The sequence below is a fragment of the Oncorhynchus mykiss genome, chromosome 4 (genome assembly GCF_013265735.2).
Source record: "Oncorhynchus mykiss isolate Arlee chromosome 4, USDA_OmykA_1.1, whole genome shotgun sequence".
NCBI classification, from domain to species: Eukaryota; Metazoa; Chordata; class Actinopteri; order Salmoniformes; family Salmonidae; genus Oncorhynchus; species Oncorhynchus mykiss.
In genome coordinates, this window is record NC_048568.1 from 20542949 (window position 1) to 20560063 (window position 17115).

At 46.0% G+C, this 17115-nt stretch overlaps 1 protein-coding gene across 3 annotated transcripts in view; it reads left to right on the forward strand.

The window, feature by feature from the left end:
* The window catches only part of LOC110521055 (protein enabled homolog), a 158391-nt gene that overhangs the window by 49451 nt on the left and 91825 nt on the right, over positions 1–17115 (forward strand). The window contains exon 1 of one of the 3 annotated variants that reach the window (XM_036975861.1): positions 2897–3095. The exons of the other annotated variants lie outside the window; for them this stretch is intronic. Coding sequence (XP_036831756.1) covers positions 3082–3095 — 14 coding nt within the window. The 5' untranslated portion in view covers positions 2897–3081. Of the gene's footprint in view, positions 1–2896; positions 3096–17115 lie in introns of those variants that run through there. 3 annotated transcript variants of the gene reach the window in all.

The following is a 17115-nucleotide window of genomic DNA, read 5'->3' on the forward strand; positions in this document are numbered from 1 at the left end:
ATCAACCATTTATCAGATCATCAAGAACTTCAAGGAGAGCGATTCAAATGTTGTGAAGAAGGCTTCAGGGCGCCCAAGAAAGTCCAGCAAGCACCAGGACAGTCTCCAAAAGTTGATTCAGCTGCGTGATCGGGGCACCACCAGTACAGAGCTTGCTCAGGAATGGCAGCAGACAGGTGTGAGTGCATCTGCACGCACAGTGAGGCGAAGACTTTTGGAGGGATGGCCTGGTGTCAAGAAGGGCAGCAAAGAAGCCACTTCTCTCCAGGAAAAACATCAGGGAGAGACTGATATTCTGCAAAAGGTACAGGGATTGGACTGCTGAGGACCTGGGTAAAGTCATTTTCTCTGATGAATCCCTTCCGATTGTTTGGGGCATCCGGAAAAAAAGACAAGGTGAGCGCTACCATCAGTCCTGTGTCATGCCAACAGTAAAGCATCCTGAGACCATTCATGTGTGAGGTTGCTTCTCAGCCAAGGGAGTGGGCTCACTCACAATTTTGCCTAAGAACACAGCCATGAATAAAGAATGGTACCAACACATCCTCCGAGAGCACCTTCTCCCAAACATCCAGGAACAGTTTGGTAACGAACAATGCCTTTTCCAGCATGATGGAGCACATTGCCATAAGGCAAAGGGGATAACTAAGTGGCTCGGGGAACAAAACATTGATATTTTGGGTCAATGGTCAGGAAACTCCCCAGACCTTAATCACATTGAGAACTTGTGATCAATCCTCAAGAGGCAGGTGGACAAACAAAAACCCAGAAATTCTGACAAACTCCCAGCATTGATTATGCAAGAATGGGCTGCCATGATGTGGCCCAGAAGTTAATTGACAGCATGCCAGTGCGGATGAAAAAGAAGGGTCAACACTGCAAATATTGACTCTTTGCATCAACTTCATGTAATTGTCAATAAAAGCCTTTGACACTTATGAAATGCTTGTAATTATACTTCAGTATTCCATAGTAACATCTGACAAAAATATCTAAAGACACTGAAGCAGCAAACTTTGTGGAAAATAATATGTGTGTCATTCTCAAAACTTTTGGCCCCGACTGACTGTACATAGGAGGAGCGGCTTCTATGGAGGAACTTTGAATGTCCTTTGAGCTAGCTAGCTAGCTATGCCTATAGCATCCTTTACTAGCTCTGAAATGTGAATCCATTCTTCTCTAGCTAATAAAAAAAATCTCCCTATCTTCTGAATTATGCTCGTAACATCAGTGCAGTAGCCTGACGTTCGGAGGGGGGAGTGGCAGGTAGCGTAAACATGCCCGCGCACACACTGGCAAAGATTTTCAGCTTGCAGGCAGACACTGGAATATGTTTCTGAGTGTCAGAGTGAGGGCTTTGCATGGGCGCGTTGTTGCGTTTTTTTGGGGGGGGGGGGGGGGGAGAATGTCAACCTGGTGATCTGCAATGCCCTGTGCCCTCCCTCCCTCTGCAAGGTTAAGAGACTTGGCCTACAGTGAGCTGTGTTTAGTACCAACCCACCTGACTACTGACCTGGGCTGAACCGGGTCTTCATTCTGTGTTTTTAGCAGAGCAGGATGTTTTTAACCCAGGACAAAAGAAGGACACACACACAATGCATCTGAGAGGCAGAAGGATGTCTCCCTAATCCTGAAAATCCACTGGCCCATTTCCCTGCGTTGGAATGAAAGGGCCACGTCACCATAGAAACAGGATCAATGGACCATAAGGATAAAATGTTAACTGGGGAGGGAGAGAGGTCTTTTTATAAAGAAGTGATATATTTGATCTCTGTCTTAAGACAGTGACTTGTTTATTGTGTTGATGGGTTTTTGTTTCAGTCACAGTTGCCAGTTTCTTCTCCTCTTGTTCTCGTCAGTCCACTCTCATGGTGGTGCCATCTTCCCCATACATACAGGAGAAAGTCCCAGAGGGCGGGCAAGGGCGCTTTGGTTGGGGGGTGGGGGGGTGGAGGGGGGGGGGGGGGGGGGGGGTACGGACTCAAAATCTACCCTTAGATCACTGTCTATGGGCAACTACATCCTACTCTGGCAAGGATGCCACAATCCTTTCAGCTCCTGTAGTCTGAGGGTCAGCAAATGTCAAAGTATTAATTCATCCTCTTACAATAGTTGTGAAGGTTTAGGGTGGGGGCCAGTGGCCTGCTCTGCTGAGGGTTCAGTGAGTATGGATTCTATTTGGGTGCTGATTTAGGACCCCATTGTTCTTGTAAACTCCTCCTAGCCCTGGCGGTCTGGAAAGGGACCTTGTGACCTTTTGGTCCTTGACATATAACACACTAAAGTCTTGACCCACATTTCCTATTTGAATTAGGTTGGCCTTTCAGAATGGAGTCTGATGAATCAATACGATGAGGCAGTGCTTCACACGCTGTTTGATAAGACCTATATTATGTCTCTCTGTGAAGTCAATTATGTCACATGACTAGATGTTGTTTTAAAACACCTCAGAATGGAGTCTGATGAATCAATACGATGAGGCAGTGCTTCACACGCTGTATGATAAGACCTATATCATGTCTCTCTGTGAAGTCAAGGGTCTATCATTATGTCACATGGTTCCATTGATTTAGCTAGAGACTAGGACTGAGTTGGGTGATACTGTATGGCCAAACTGATACTCCATGGTGATACAGCCTTACAGACAAATATACATTGGCTTGTCTGTCAGTCATATCTAAAATGTCCCCCTTGCTCACCGGACCAACATATCAGAGCGCTGTACTGTGAGTGCTAAAGGGTTGTTGGGCAGGGGGTAGGATGGGTTTGCTCTCTCTCAGAAAAGCCCCTGGACAAAACCGTCCCAATGACGCCTTTCAGTCAGCATGTTTATTCCTGGGGTGAGGGATTCATTCTGTGGGGGGCTGCCTGAGTGCCCGATTTAGCCCCCTGGAGGAGGGGTCATAGTGACAGCAGGCCCGTTGGAGCCTCTAGTCTACACAGTCGCCTCACTGTGCTGTCGGGCAGTTCTTTGGACACCTCTCTGGACCTCGCAGGACACAGACGAAGGCAGACCCTCTCAGACAGACAGACGTTTCTCAGTTGTTGGTGCTGGATACACCTGTTGCTGCCTCCACCGCCATGACACGTGACTCGTAAGTCCTTGCTGTGGCGATTCTGTCGAGCAGGGGAAGAGTGGGAAGGGAACGTAGTGGGTTTGTAATGTTAGCAAGTGGTTTCCTTTGAGTCCTCTTCCTCCATATGTCTCTGTTTTAAGAAGGCTCTAGAGTTGACCTAGTCAGTGACTACATTATTCCCAGTTTGGATTAGGGCAGAGTCTGTCTGTGCTGATTTCATAGCTGCTGACTGGTGAGCCTCTCTACTCTCCATCCCAGAACTGATTCATTAATAGAGCCTAGTCTAATAGGGGCTTCTTTCTACCAGCAGAATAGCTCATATTAATAGACCATGTCCTCTTAGAATCCATTCAGATCTAGTTCCTGTCCAGTTACAGGACAGTATTTCTCCTGTGATGAAGTGACTGGAGCATTCAGCTGCTTGCTGCTGTGGGTCTATATTTATTGATGCACACTCGGTATGAGTTCATAAAAAGCTGTTTAGTTAAGTCCTACCCTGGGGGTGTGCATGAGTGTTCATGTATGTACTGTAAATATGTATGTACACTACTGTTCAAAAGTTTGGGATCACTTAGAAATGTCCTTGTTTTTGAAAGAAAAGGTATTTGTTTTGTCCTTTAAAATAACATCAAATTGATCAGAAATACAGTGTAGACATTCTTAATGTTGTAAATGACTATTGTAGCTGGAAACGGCTGATTATTAATGGAATATCTACATAGGCGTACGGAGGCCCATTATCAGCAACCATCACTCCTGTTTTCTAATGGCACGTTGTGTTAGCTAATCCAAGTTTGTAATTTTAAAAGGCTAATTGATCATGAGAAAACCCTTTTGCAATTATGTTAGCGCAGCTGAAAACTGATGTTCTGATTAAAGAAGCAATAAAATTGGCCTTCTTTAGACTAGTTGATTATCTGGAGCATCAGCATTTGTGGTTTCGATTACAGGCTCAAAATGGCCAGAAACAAAGACCTTTCTTCTGAAACTCATTAGTCTATTCTTGTTCTGAGAAAGGAAGGCTATTCCATACGAGGAATTTCCAAGAAACTGAAGATCCCGTACAACGCTGTGTACTACTCCCTTCACAGAACAGCGCAAACTGGCTTTAACCAGAATAGAAAGAGGAGTGGGAGGCCCCGGTGCACAACTGAGGAAGAGGACAAGTACATTAGAGTGTCTAGTTTGAGAAACAAACGCCTCACAAGTCCTCAACTTGCAGCTTCATTAAGTATTTCCCGCAAAACACCAGTCCCCACTGTCAACAGTGAAGGGGTGACTCCGGGACACTGGCCTTCTAGGCAGAGTTGCAAAGAAAAAGCTATATCTCAGACTGGCCAATAAAAATTAAATATTAAGATGGGCAAAAGAATACAGATACTGGACAGAGGAACTCTGCCTAGAAGGCCAGCATTCTGGAGTCGTCTCTTCATTGTTGACATTGTTGGCATTGAGACTGGTGTTTTGCGGGTACTATTTAATGAAGCTGCCAGTTGAGGACTTGTGAGGCGTCTGTTTCTCAAACTAGACACTCTAATGTACTTGTCTTCTTGCTTGTACAAATTAAGGTGTGTTTATCCCTATTTTGTCCCGTTCGCTCCATTTAAGAATTTTTTTTTTCAACAGAATAGCCGGAATGAATACACCCCATATCACACACAAACACAGTTCACTTTCATAGCAGCCACATATAAACAGTATGATAATTTTGCTTGTTGTGGAATTCCTTCTCACATGTACACTCTTCTCACCTTTTCCCTTCACGTGTGGATAGCTGTAGCCAGTTAGCTAACATAGCATCTCTCTCTGTTTGAACCATATGTTTGAGTAGGCCAAACTAACTAGCTGCATTGGCTAGCTAAGTAAGTGAAAGTGAAGAGGACTGAAGCTAGCTGTCCTCCGGCTACACCATGGTGCTACCCTGCAGAGTTCTATTGAGGCAACTGTAGACCTTCATTGGAAAACAGTGTGTTTTAATACATTATTTGGTGATGTTAATATATCTAGTATAGTTTTATCTAAAAAAGGATCACTTTTTTAAATGTTTCACTATTTTTATTTTTATGATACTCTTCCTCCTCTGAGAAGCCTCCACTGATGTATATGTGGGAAGCTAGAAACCATTATACACAGGCAGTTAGAAAAGCCAAGGCTAGCTTTTTCAAGCAGAAATTTGCTTCCTGCAACACTAACTCAAAAAAGTTCTGGGACACTGTAAAGTCCATGGAGAATAAGAACCCCTCCTCCCAGCTGCCCGCTGCACTGAAGATAGGAAACACTGTCACCACTGATAAATCCACCATAATTGAGAATTTCAATAAGCATTTTTCTACGGCTGGCCATGCTTTCCACCTGGCTACTCCTACCCCGGTCAACAGCACTGCACCCCCCACAACAACTCGCCCAAGCCTTCCCCATTTCTCCTTCTCCCAAATCTGCTCAGCTGATGTTCTGAATGAGCTGCAAAATCTGGACCCCTACAAATCAGCCGGGCTAGACAATCTGGACCCTTTCTTTCTAAAATTATCTGCCAAAATTGTTGCCACCCCTATTACTAGCCTGTTCAACCTCTCTTTCGTGTCGTCTGAGATTCCCAAAGATTGGAAAGCAGCTGCGGTCATCCCCCTCTTCAAAGGGGGTGACACTCTTGACCCAAACTGCTACAGACCTATATCTATCCTACCATGCCTTTCTAAGGTCTTTGAAAGCCAAGTCAACAAACAGATTACCGACCATTTCGAATCTCACCATACCTTCTCTGCTATGCAATCTGGTTTCAGAGCTGGTCATGGGTGCACCTCAGCCACGCTCAAGGTCCTAAATGATATCTTAACCGCTTATCTTAAGAAACATTACTGTGCAGCCGTATTCATTAATCTGGCCAAGGCTTTCGACTCTGTCAATCACCACATCCTCATCGGCAGACTCGACAGCCTTGGTTTCTCAAATGATTGCCTCGCCTGGTTCACCAACTACTTCTCTGATAGAGTTCAGTGTGTCAAATCGGAGGGTCTGCTGTCCGGATCTCTGGCGGTCTCTATGGGGGTGCCACAGGGTTCAATTCTTGGACCGACTCTCTTCTCTGTATACATCAATGAGGTCGCTCTTGCTGCTGGTGAGTCTCTGATCCACCTCTACGCAGACGACACCATTCTGTATACTTCTGGCCCTTCTTTGGACACTGTGTTAACAACCCTCCAGGCAAGCTTCAATGCCATACAACTCTCCTTCCGTGGCCTCCAATTGCTCTTAAATACAAGTAAAACTAAATGCATGCTCTTCAACCGATCGCTACCTGTACCTACCCGCCTGTCCAACATTACTACTCTGGACGGCTCTGACTTAGAATACGTGGACAACTACAAATACTTAGGTGTCTGGTTAGACTGTAAACTCTCCTTCCAGACCAATATCAAACATCTCCAATCCAAAGTTAAATCTAGAATTGGCTTCCTATTTCGCAACAAAGCATCCTTCACTCATGCTGCCAAACATACCCTTGTAAAACTGACCATCCTACCAATCCTCGACTTTGGCGATGTCATTTACAAAATAGCCTCCAATACCCTACTCAACAAATTGGATGCAGTCTATCACAGTGCAATCCGTTTTGTCACCAAAGCCCCATATACTACCCACCATTGCGACCTGTACGCTCTCGTTGGCTGGTCCTCGCTTCATACTCGTCGCCAAACCCACTGGCTCCATGTCATCTACAAGACCCTGCTAGGTAAAGTCCCCCCTTATCTCAGCTCGCTGGTCACCATTGCATCTCCCACCTGTAGCACACGCTCCAGCAGGTATATCTCTCTAGTCACCCCCAGGACCAATTCTTTCTTTGGCCGCCTCTCCTTCCAGTTCTCTGCTGCCAATGACTGGAACGAACTACAAAAATCTCTGAAACTTGAAACACTTATCTCCCTCACTAGCTTTAAGCACCAACTGTCAGAGCAGCTCACAGATTACTGCACCTGTACATAGCCCACCTATAATTTAGCCCAAACAACTACCTCTTTCCCTACTGTATTTATTTTATTTATTTATTTTGCTCCTTTGCACCCCCATTATTTTTATTTCTACTTTGCACATTCTCCCATTGCAAATCTACCATTCCAGTGTTTTACTTGCTATATTGTATTTACTTTGCCACCATGGCCTTTTTGCCTTTACCTCCCTTATCTCACCTCATTTGCTCACATCGCATATAGACTTGTTTATACTGTATTGTTGACTGTATGTTTGTTTTACTCCATGTGTAACTCTGTGTCGTTGTATGTGTCGAACTGCTTTGCTTTATCTTGGCCAGGTCGCAATTGTAAATGAGAACTTGTTCTCAACTTGCCTACCTGGTTAAATAAAGGTGAAATAAAAAATAAACAAAAATATGTACTGTATGTTCAGCCATGTGTTCTATATGTAGGTGTTTTACATTAGTGTACAGGACAATGGGACGTGGTATAATGTGTATATTGTCTTTCGTTGTGTGCTGTGATGTTCTACAGAACACGTGTATCAGCTGCTGAAGTGTGGCTGTAGCCTCCCCCGGGTTTGTGGAATCAATTTGACTTAATTGCCGTAGCTGTGTGTTTTGTCTCGCTCCCACCGATGGTCATGTTCCTAACCAGCTGCACTTTAGAGAGCCCTCCCCGGTGCTTCTGAGGAGATGCAGCTACAGAAAATTGGACACATTGCCATATGTCAAAGGCATGAACAGATGGCGTTAGGGTGGTAGTCCATTTCATCAAGAGTTAGTGTATAGATCACCGTAGTCTTATGGAACCGGCGTGACAGTCAACTTCTTGTTATTGAGGGACTGGTTGAGCCATTTTCTCAAGACATGTTTTCATTGGGTGTTTTATTCCTGGTTGAGTTGGTTATGAACTTGTTCGGCATGGTTGTTTTTCTTCTTGCATTGCTATAATTGTTTATTTCTTCATGGCCACACCAGAGTGAGAACTTTGTTGTCCCCCCCCCCACACACACAGGCACTTGTTTCAAAGCAGTCTCTGGCTTATGACAACAGTACCTAGCAACAATGACATCATCGATCAGACTGGAGCTGGAGAGGATGCCGATAGAACAACAACAACCTCAGGAGTTAGATATTGAGCTAAACATTAGCACTAGAGATGTGGGGTGTGGTAGTAGTCCTGTCCACCAGCCAGCTCTCTAGCAATTCGCCTGGGGACAAGGTTATGTAGCTAGGGCATTAAAACTGAGCCTTCTCTTCACATCAGGTGAAGGTTCCTCACCACCGTCATCATTCTGACAGTTCCCATACACAGGGAACAGAGCTATCCCGTTGGCAATAGCGGGTTCTGTTGGGTGACACACCTGTGTACATAGCTGTCACCTTGCATCAATGTTGGCAAGAGACAAGAGTCGAGACATACCCATTAGGTTCCATCACTCTGGATTGGCTCGGAGATGCTCACACCAAAGTCGCTGCGTTAACAAGCTTTGGCTGAAGAACAATAAAGTTGAATGAATAAACAACATTACTATGCAGATCTGTCTCTGTTGGGCGACCTTGTCAGAAGTGAAGAAAGTTATTGCTGAAATGAGAGAGACTCTTTATAGCACACCACGCCCGCTATTCAACAGATTTGTGCAATTTCTTTGTACTTTTTCTGCATTTGTTGTCATTGATCCAGAGAATATTATTTGTCTCAAAGGTCCCTGGGGGAAATGTGTGAAAGGAGAAAGACTGCTTCCTGTACCTTTAGGTCAAAGGCTGGAACTCAGTCTGCATAATAAACTATATGTGCCCAGGCTATGACAGATGTCTTGTTGTCTGTCTGAATGCTGCCCTCATTGTCTCTTTTTCCAAAGGCCTAATTTTGTCATTAAAGCAAATTGGTGACAGAGTGTAATTGATGTACACCTACAGTACCAGTCAAACGTTTGGACACACCTAATCATTCCAGAGTTTTTCTTTATTTTGACTATTTCCTAAATAGTGAAGACATCAAAACTATGAAACAACACATATGGAATGATGTAGTAACCAAAGAAAATGTAAACAAATCAAAAATACATTCTTCAAAGTAACCACCCTTTGCCTTGATGACAGCTTTGCACACTCTTGGCTTTCTCTCAACCAGCTTCATGAGGTAGTCACCTGGAATGCATTTTAATTAACAGGTGTGCCTTGTTAAAAGTTCATTTGTGGAATTTCTTTCCTTCTTAATGCGTTTGAGCCAATCAGTTGTGTTGTGACAAGGTAGGGGTGGTATACAGAAGATTAGTCCTATTTGGTAAAAGACCAAGTCCATATATTGGCAAGAACAACTCAAATAAGCAATGACAAACGACAGTCCATCATTACTTTAAGACATGAAGGTCAGTCAATCCGGAAAATCCAAAGACTTTGAAAGTTTCTTCAAGTGCAGTCGCAAAAACCATCAAGCGCTATGATGAAACTGGCTCATGAGGACCGTCAAAGGAAAGGAAGACCCAGAGTTACCTCTGCTGCAGAGGATAAGTTCATTAGTTATTAGCCTCAGAAATTGCAGCCCAAATAAATGCTTCACAGAGTTCAAGTAACAGACACATCTCAACATCAACTGTTCAGAGCAGACTGCGTGAATCAGGCCTTCATGGTTGAATTGCTACAAAGAAACCACTACTAAAGGACACCAATAAGAAGAAGACACTTGCTAGAGCCAAGAAACATGAGCAATGGACATTAGACCAGTGGTCCAGATTTTTGGTTCCAACTGCCGTGTCTTTGTGAGACGCAGAGTAGGTGAATGTGTAGTTTCCACCGTGAAGCATGGAGGGGGAGATGTGATGGTGTGGGGGTGCTTTGCTCGTGACACTGTCAGTGATTTATTTAGAATTCAAGGCAATCTTAACCAGCATAGCTACCACAGCATTCTGCAGCAATACACCATCCCATCTGCTTTGCACTTAGTCTCGCTATCATTTGTTTTTCAACAGGACAATGACCCAACACACCTCCAGGCTGTGTAATGGCTATTTGACCAAGAAGGAGAGTGATGGAGTGCTGCATCAAATGACCTGGTCTCCACAATCACCTGACCTCAACCCAATTGAGATGGTTTGGGATGAGTTGGACCGCAGAGTGATGGAAAAGCAGCCAACATGTGCTCAGCATACAGTGGGGCAAAAAAGTATTTAGTCAGCCATCAATTGTGCAAGTTCTCCCACTTAAAAAGATGAGAGAGGCCTGTAATTTTCATCATAGGTACACTTCAACTATGACAGACAAAATGAGAAAAAAAATCCAGAAAATCACATTGTAGGATTTTTTATTAATTTATTTGCAAATGATGGTGGAAAATAAGTATTTGGTCACCTACAAACAAGCAAGATTTCTGGCTCTCACAGACCTGTAACTTCTTCTTTAAGAGGCTCCTCTGTCCTCCACTCGTTACCTGTATTAATGGCACCTGTTTGAACTTGTTATCAGTAAAATGACACCTGTCCACAACCTCAAACAGTCACACTCCAAACTCCACTATGGCCAAGACCAAAGAGCTGTCAAAGGACACCAGAAACAAAATTGTAGACCTGCACCAGGCTGGGAAGACTGAATCTGCAATAGGTAAGCAGCTTGGTTTGAAGAAATCAACTGTGGGAGCAATTATTAGGAAATGGAAGACATATAAGACCACTGATAATCTCCCTCGATCTTCAAACGGGGTGAGATCTTGCGTGGAGCAAGATCTCACCCCGTGGGGTCAAAATGATCACAAGAACGGTGAGCAAAAATCCCAGAACCACACGGGGGGACCTAGTGAATGACCTGCAGAGAGCTGGGACCAAAGTAACAAAGCCTACCACCAGTAACACAAATAACACAAATACTTGTTTGTAAATGTAAAAACCGTTGCAGCACAACTGTCTGCAGAGCTGTTAAAGGCATCTGGTGGAGCAGGTAGTCTTTTCCATGTGTTGGTTATCCATTACCTCTGTCTGGGCGTGTGACTGATGTCGCTAACCCAGCTTGGCGAGCTCCTTTTAAAACCCAGCCTTGGCAGAACTTCTACCTCAACTCTCTCTCTTACTCTCACACTCTATCTTGACCTATCTCTGTCTTTACCTCTCAACCCCTTCTCTCTTTCACTTTCCCCACCTTGCTCTCTGATCATTCTTGATATCATGATTTGTTTCATGCGTTCTGGCCCTTTCTGTCCTCCTTCCTAACTTCTCCCCTATTTGTTGCTCCTGTCTCCGGACTCTCTCTTCTTCTCTCCCTCCCTTCCCTTCTCACTCTGGTTATGATGTCCTGTAGTGAGGTGACAGTGTAGGCGTCAGGCTCTAGCCTTCGTGGTGATTTACTCTGCTGATTTGATTGATGCTGAAGCTCAATATAGTCTCCTCCATATAGTCTCTTCTGTGTCCGGAAGGCCTAGGCTTCAGGGGAGCTTCAGGGAGGCCTGGGGTCTGATGTTACACTGCAGCAGGGATACGTTCGCCACCAGCGTGGCCACTGACCCAGTAATGTTTAACAGCTGTATGCACTGTAACACAAGACCCCACTTCTACTCCTTCCCTTGCTCCCTTTTTCCCTCCATCTTTTCCTCATCTACATGTTTCCTCCTCTTGGTCGTGACTTCTTAAAGTGCAGCAGAGATGTTGATCTGATCTCCTAGGTTTTTGCCAGTGTGATCTGAACAGCGACTGACTTGGCTTGTCTGTGCAGAGAAAACATAAGTGAACGAGAAGAGCATTTGGGCAGCTGGGTGTCGTCCTTAGTTTAGCAACAAAAGACACATTTATTCAGCACTCTGTAGTTTTCCTGCTGTTCTCTCTCTGTTGTACATTTCCTTGTGAACTGCCTCGGTTGCTTGTCACTGGTCAAACTCAGCCGTGACCCTTTTCCCAACCCGTGGGCAGAAGAGTGCTGACTTACTGCTTGATTACTCATTCTACTCTTAGTTTCTCAGCTTTCATCCAGACATGCTCAGATGCTGGACAGATAGCGGGGAAGACAGAGGGGATACTGGTATATCAGTCCTGATGTATGTCCCTTCAGTGGGCTAGGGTTGAAGGGCTCCTTTAAAGGGGTATTGATTTCCGGGCATTCGGATGTCATGTAGTCATGGAGCGCAGCTGGAAAGGGTGAAGGTGATCTAAGCAAGGTGTCGGTGGTCCTGTACAGTGGAGTGATGAATGGCTCCTCGTCAAGCCTCGCCCACAAAGTGATAACGCTGAAGTAGATCATGTGATCATCTGCCGCCTGCATGGTATTGGTGCTTCTGGGAATAAGAGCCTCCTCAAAGTCCCTTCGGGATTCTTTACTTAAGATCCAGGAAGATCTATGATGTTGTCGTCCTCAGCTGCCTGCGCCATTCATTTTACTGAACAATTGGTTCCTGTCAGTGATGTCATGCTTGTCTGAATGTGTGTAGCTATGTCTTCCCCTATCTGTGAGGTACGGGAGCCTAGATGGCTGTGATTATTGTGAACATGACCAATGGAAAAACACTCATTTGTTTGTGCTTTTAGTAAGGACCACCATCTTCTTCGTGACTCTTGTATGGTCAAGGAAGGAGGAAAATCTTAATACTCCATCACTGTTTCAGGCCCTGAATCCCAATGTGTATATAATGTTCAATTTCAGCTCTTCTGACTGTCTGGCATTGTGGCTGTGTCTTAGCTGCAGGCTGTAGAAGTGAAAAACGGAATCATTCATGCCTCCTTGATAGTGGTCTTATCTCGCTCTACACTTTGTTTTGCCTCCGTCTTTCTTTCACTCTTTCTCTCTCTTCCTTTCTCTTCCTGTTCTCGTTCGCTTCTCTCTCTCTCTCTCTCTCTCTCTCTCTCTCTCTCTCTCACACACACCTCTCTCACCTCAGTCTCTCTCTCTCTCACCCCTCTCACTCTCTCACCTCTCTCTCACACCTCTCTCACCTCAGCCTCTCTCTCTCTCTCTCTCTCACACCTCTCTCACCTCAGCCTCTCTCTCTCTCTCACACACCTTTCTCACCTCAGTCTCTCTCTCCCTCTCTCTCTCTCTCACACAACCCCCTCTCTCTCTCTCTCGCTCTCTGTCTCTCTCTCTCTCTCGCTCTCTGTCTCTCTCTCTCTCTCTCTCTCTCTCTCTCTCTCTCTCACACACCTCTCTCTCTCTCGCTCTCTTTCTCTCGCACTCTCTCTCTCGGTCTGGCATCTTAGCTGCAGGCTGTAGAAGTGAAGAACTGAATCATTCATGCCTCCTTGAGTGGTCTTATCTCTCTCTACACCTCCCTCCTTTTTCCCCCTTTCTCTTACTATCACTCTCTATTCCTATTCTTCACTATCTCCTCTCTAGCTCTCTCTTTCTTTCAAGGCTGTGGAGAGATAGATGTCTTTGACTGAGTAACCTGCCAAGCATGCCCCAGCCACCTGTTGTGGCACTAAACTCAAAATACCATCACAGAGGAGTCTCACACCCCCCTCCCTCGCACCATGTGTGCTCCCAAGAGGTGGTGGGGGAGTGAGGGGAGGCAGGGGTGGGAGAAGGCAGAACTCCTTCTCACATATGGTCAGCCTGGCTTGCCTAGCTTTAGGGGCTTGGCATTACACAGGTGAATACCACTGCCTGCTGTCAGTTTATGGCTGTGGTGGTTGAGGTACCAAACATATGTATGTTGCGTTTCATTTATAGATCATTTGCACTCAGTTTTTTTGGCATTCTGTGACAGTAAACGTGTCTGTTGTCAGTACATGTTTGGTACTCCTTTGTGAGTGCAGGCCCTAATTGAATCGTACAGCTCTTAATGTGAGACCAGTGTTTTGACAGTTATTGACTTTGCAGGTTGCTGAACGTGTGAGGAATAGCTCTCATGTAAGTGCTTTTATTCATCTTTGAAATGAATTACCAGGGCAGATGTATTTTCTTCTCAACCGGGGTTTTATACTGAGGAAACAGAAACCGAGGTGGACAATATTGTCACAATTCATTGTCATTTTTTGTTTAGCATGTAAACACACTCTGTGCTGCTCAGTGATTTAGTCATCTATAGATCACTGGTTCTCAGTCCTGGTCCTGGGGATCCAAAGGGGGGCACATTTGAGTTTTTACCCCTAGCACTACACCCCTGATTCAAATGATCAACTCATCAAAAGGCTTTGATGATTTGAATCAGGTGTGTAGTGCTAGGGTAAAAACTAAAATGTGCCCCCCTTTGGATCCCCAGGACCAGGACTGAGAACCAGTGATCTATAGTGAGATGAGTCTCATAAACGAGGTATGGAAATGTTTCTGGAAATGGAAGTGCCCAATCAACACTCAGATTAACAGCAGTGTTTATGGGTGCAAGGGTGACTGGGGTCCTGATTAACGACTGTGCATCTGCTGGGCCAGCCCTGCTCTGTCCTGTGACCGACTGGGTCCTTATCCTGCAGCTGATTTAACACTCACTCCCGTTCCCATGGCGAACCAACAGCCGCTTCACATGCGGTGAGGTCTGGAATCCCTCCTCTCTCTGCCGCCCACCCTCGCCTCACGCCATGACCAGAATGCATCTGTTCTGTCAGACCTCCTGGGGCCTTATGGACGGGGGAAGTAGAATCTTTGGAGTTGGTAGATGTTGTCTCAAACCACTGATACAGGGCCAGATATTTTTCACCCCTCTAATGCTTAGACTAAGATTAGGATTATGGGTCTGGTAATCTGATCCCAAATCTGTGGTTAAAGACAACTTTGACCTCAAGCTGTTAAAGTGACGGTGAGCAAGTGGTAGGGTTCTATGGTTTAATCAGCCAGGGTTAAAAATATCCCCCCTGTTGTAGGGGCTACGGCATGGTTAATCCTGTCCTCTCTCACTGTGCTGACAGACTGTTTCTAACAAACATGGAGTAGCCCGTATGTAGCCTTTCTTTAACTAGGCAAGTCAGTTAAGAACAAATTCTTACTTACAATGATGGCCTACAGGAGGATAAGTGTGTGTGTGTGTGTGTGTGTGTGTGTGTGTGTGTGTGTGTGTGTCCAGGTGAATGTTGTTGGCTGAAGGTTGTGTGTGGGAGAATGTTTGCTCAAGGGTGTGTGTTGACGTGCAGAGAAATGCCAGTTTCCCGACCCCAGGAGCAATGCCTTACCCTTAGTGTTCTTTCTATACTGGAGCCTACATGCAGACATGTTACATAATGTCATGTTGTCTTGTCTCTGTCCTTTCCCTTCACCCTGTCTCCCTCTGCTGGTCGTGTTAGGTTACCTTTTCTCCCCCGCTTTCCCCCAGCTGTCCCTTGTCTCCTCTAACTACCCATTCACCCCGTTCCCCACCTGTTCCCTTTTGTCCCTCTGATTAGGTCCCTATATCTCTCTCTGTTTCTGCTCCTGTCCTTGTCGGATTCTTGTTTGTTTGTGTCATTCATGCCTGAACCAGACTGTCGTCATGTTTGCTGTAACCTTGTCCTGTCCTGTCGGAATCTGCCGGTCCATCTGAGCCTACCTATGTTTGGTAATTAAAGAAGCTCTGTTTAAGTTGATTCGCTTTTGGGTCCTCATTCACGCACCGTAACAGAAGAATCCGACCAAGAATGGACCCAGCGACTTCGGATCCTCTCCACTCAGCCGTCGAGATCCAGGGAGCGATGCTAGGCAGACACAAGCAGGAATTGTCTGCTGCTCGACATGCCGTTGAGACCCTGGCCACCCAAGTCTCCAACCTCACAGAACAGGTTCACCATCTCCGCCTCGATCCACCGGCCACTTCCAGGGCTTTCGAATCTCCGGAGCCCAGAATCAATAACCCGCCGTGTTACTCTGGGGAGCCCACTGAATGCCGCTCGTTCCTCACCCAGTGTGATATTGTGTTTTCTCTCCAGCCCAACACTTACTCCAGGAGCACTGCTCGTGTCGCCTACGTCATATCTCTCCTTATTGGACGGGCTCGTGAGTGGGGCACGGCAATCTGGGAGGCAAGGGCTGAGTGTACTAACCAGTATCAAGACTTTAAGGAGGAGATGATACGGGTTTTTGATCGATCTGTTTTTGGGGAGGAGGCTTCCAGGGCCCTGTCTTCCCTATGTCAAGGCAATCGATCCATAACAGACTACTCTATTGAGTTTCGCACTCTTGCTGTCTCCAGTGGCTGGAACGAGCCGGCCTTGCTCGCTCGTCTTCTGGAGGGTTTCCGCGCAGAGGTAAAGGATGAGATTCTCTCCCGGGAGGTTCCTTCCAGCGTGGATTCCTTGATTGAACTCGCTATTCGCATTGAGCGACGGGTTGATCTTCGTCACCGAGCTCGTGGAAAGGAGCTCGCGCTCTCCGTCGCCTCCCTCTCCGCATCACTACCATCTTCCTCTGCCGGCTCGGGTGCTGAGCCCATGCAGCTGGGAGGTATCCGCATCTCGACTGAGGAGAGGGAACGGAGAATCACCAACCGCCTCTGTCTCTATTGCGGTTCCGCTGGTCATTTTGTCACTTCATGTCCAGTAAAAGGCCAGAGCTCGTCAGTAAGCGGAGGGCTACTGGTGAGCGCTACTACTCCTGTCTCTCCTTCAAGATCCTGCACTACCTTGTCGGTCCATCTACGCTGGACCGGTTCGTCAGCTTCCTGCAGTGCCTTAATAGACTCTGGGGCGGAGGGCTGTTTTATGGACGAGACCTGGGCTCGGGAACATGACATTCCTCTCAGACAGTTAAAGGAGCCCACGGCCTTGTTCGCCCTGGATGGTAGTCCTCTCCCCAGGATTCAGCGTGAGACGCTACCTTTAACCCTCACTGTTTCTGGTAATCATAGTGAAACCATTTCTTTTTTAATTTTTCGTTCACCTTTTACACCTGTTGTTTTGGGCCATCCCTGGCTAGTTTGTCATAATCCTTCCATTAATTGGTCTAGTAATTCTATCCTCTCCTGGAACGTCTCTTGTCATGTGAAATGTTTAATGTCTGCTATCCCTCCTGTTTCCTCTGTCTCTTCTTCACAGGAGGAGCCTGGTGATTTGACAGGGGTGCCGGAGGAATATCACGATCTGCGCACGGTGTTCAGTCGGTCCAGGGCCACCTCTCTTCCTCCACACCGGTCGTATGATTGTAGTATTGATCTCCTTCCGGGAACCACCCCCCCCCGGGGTAGACTAT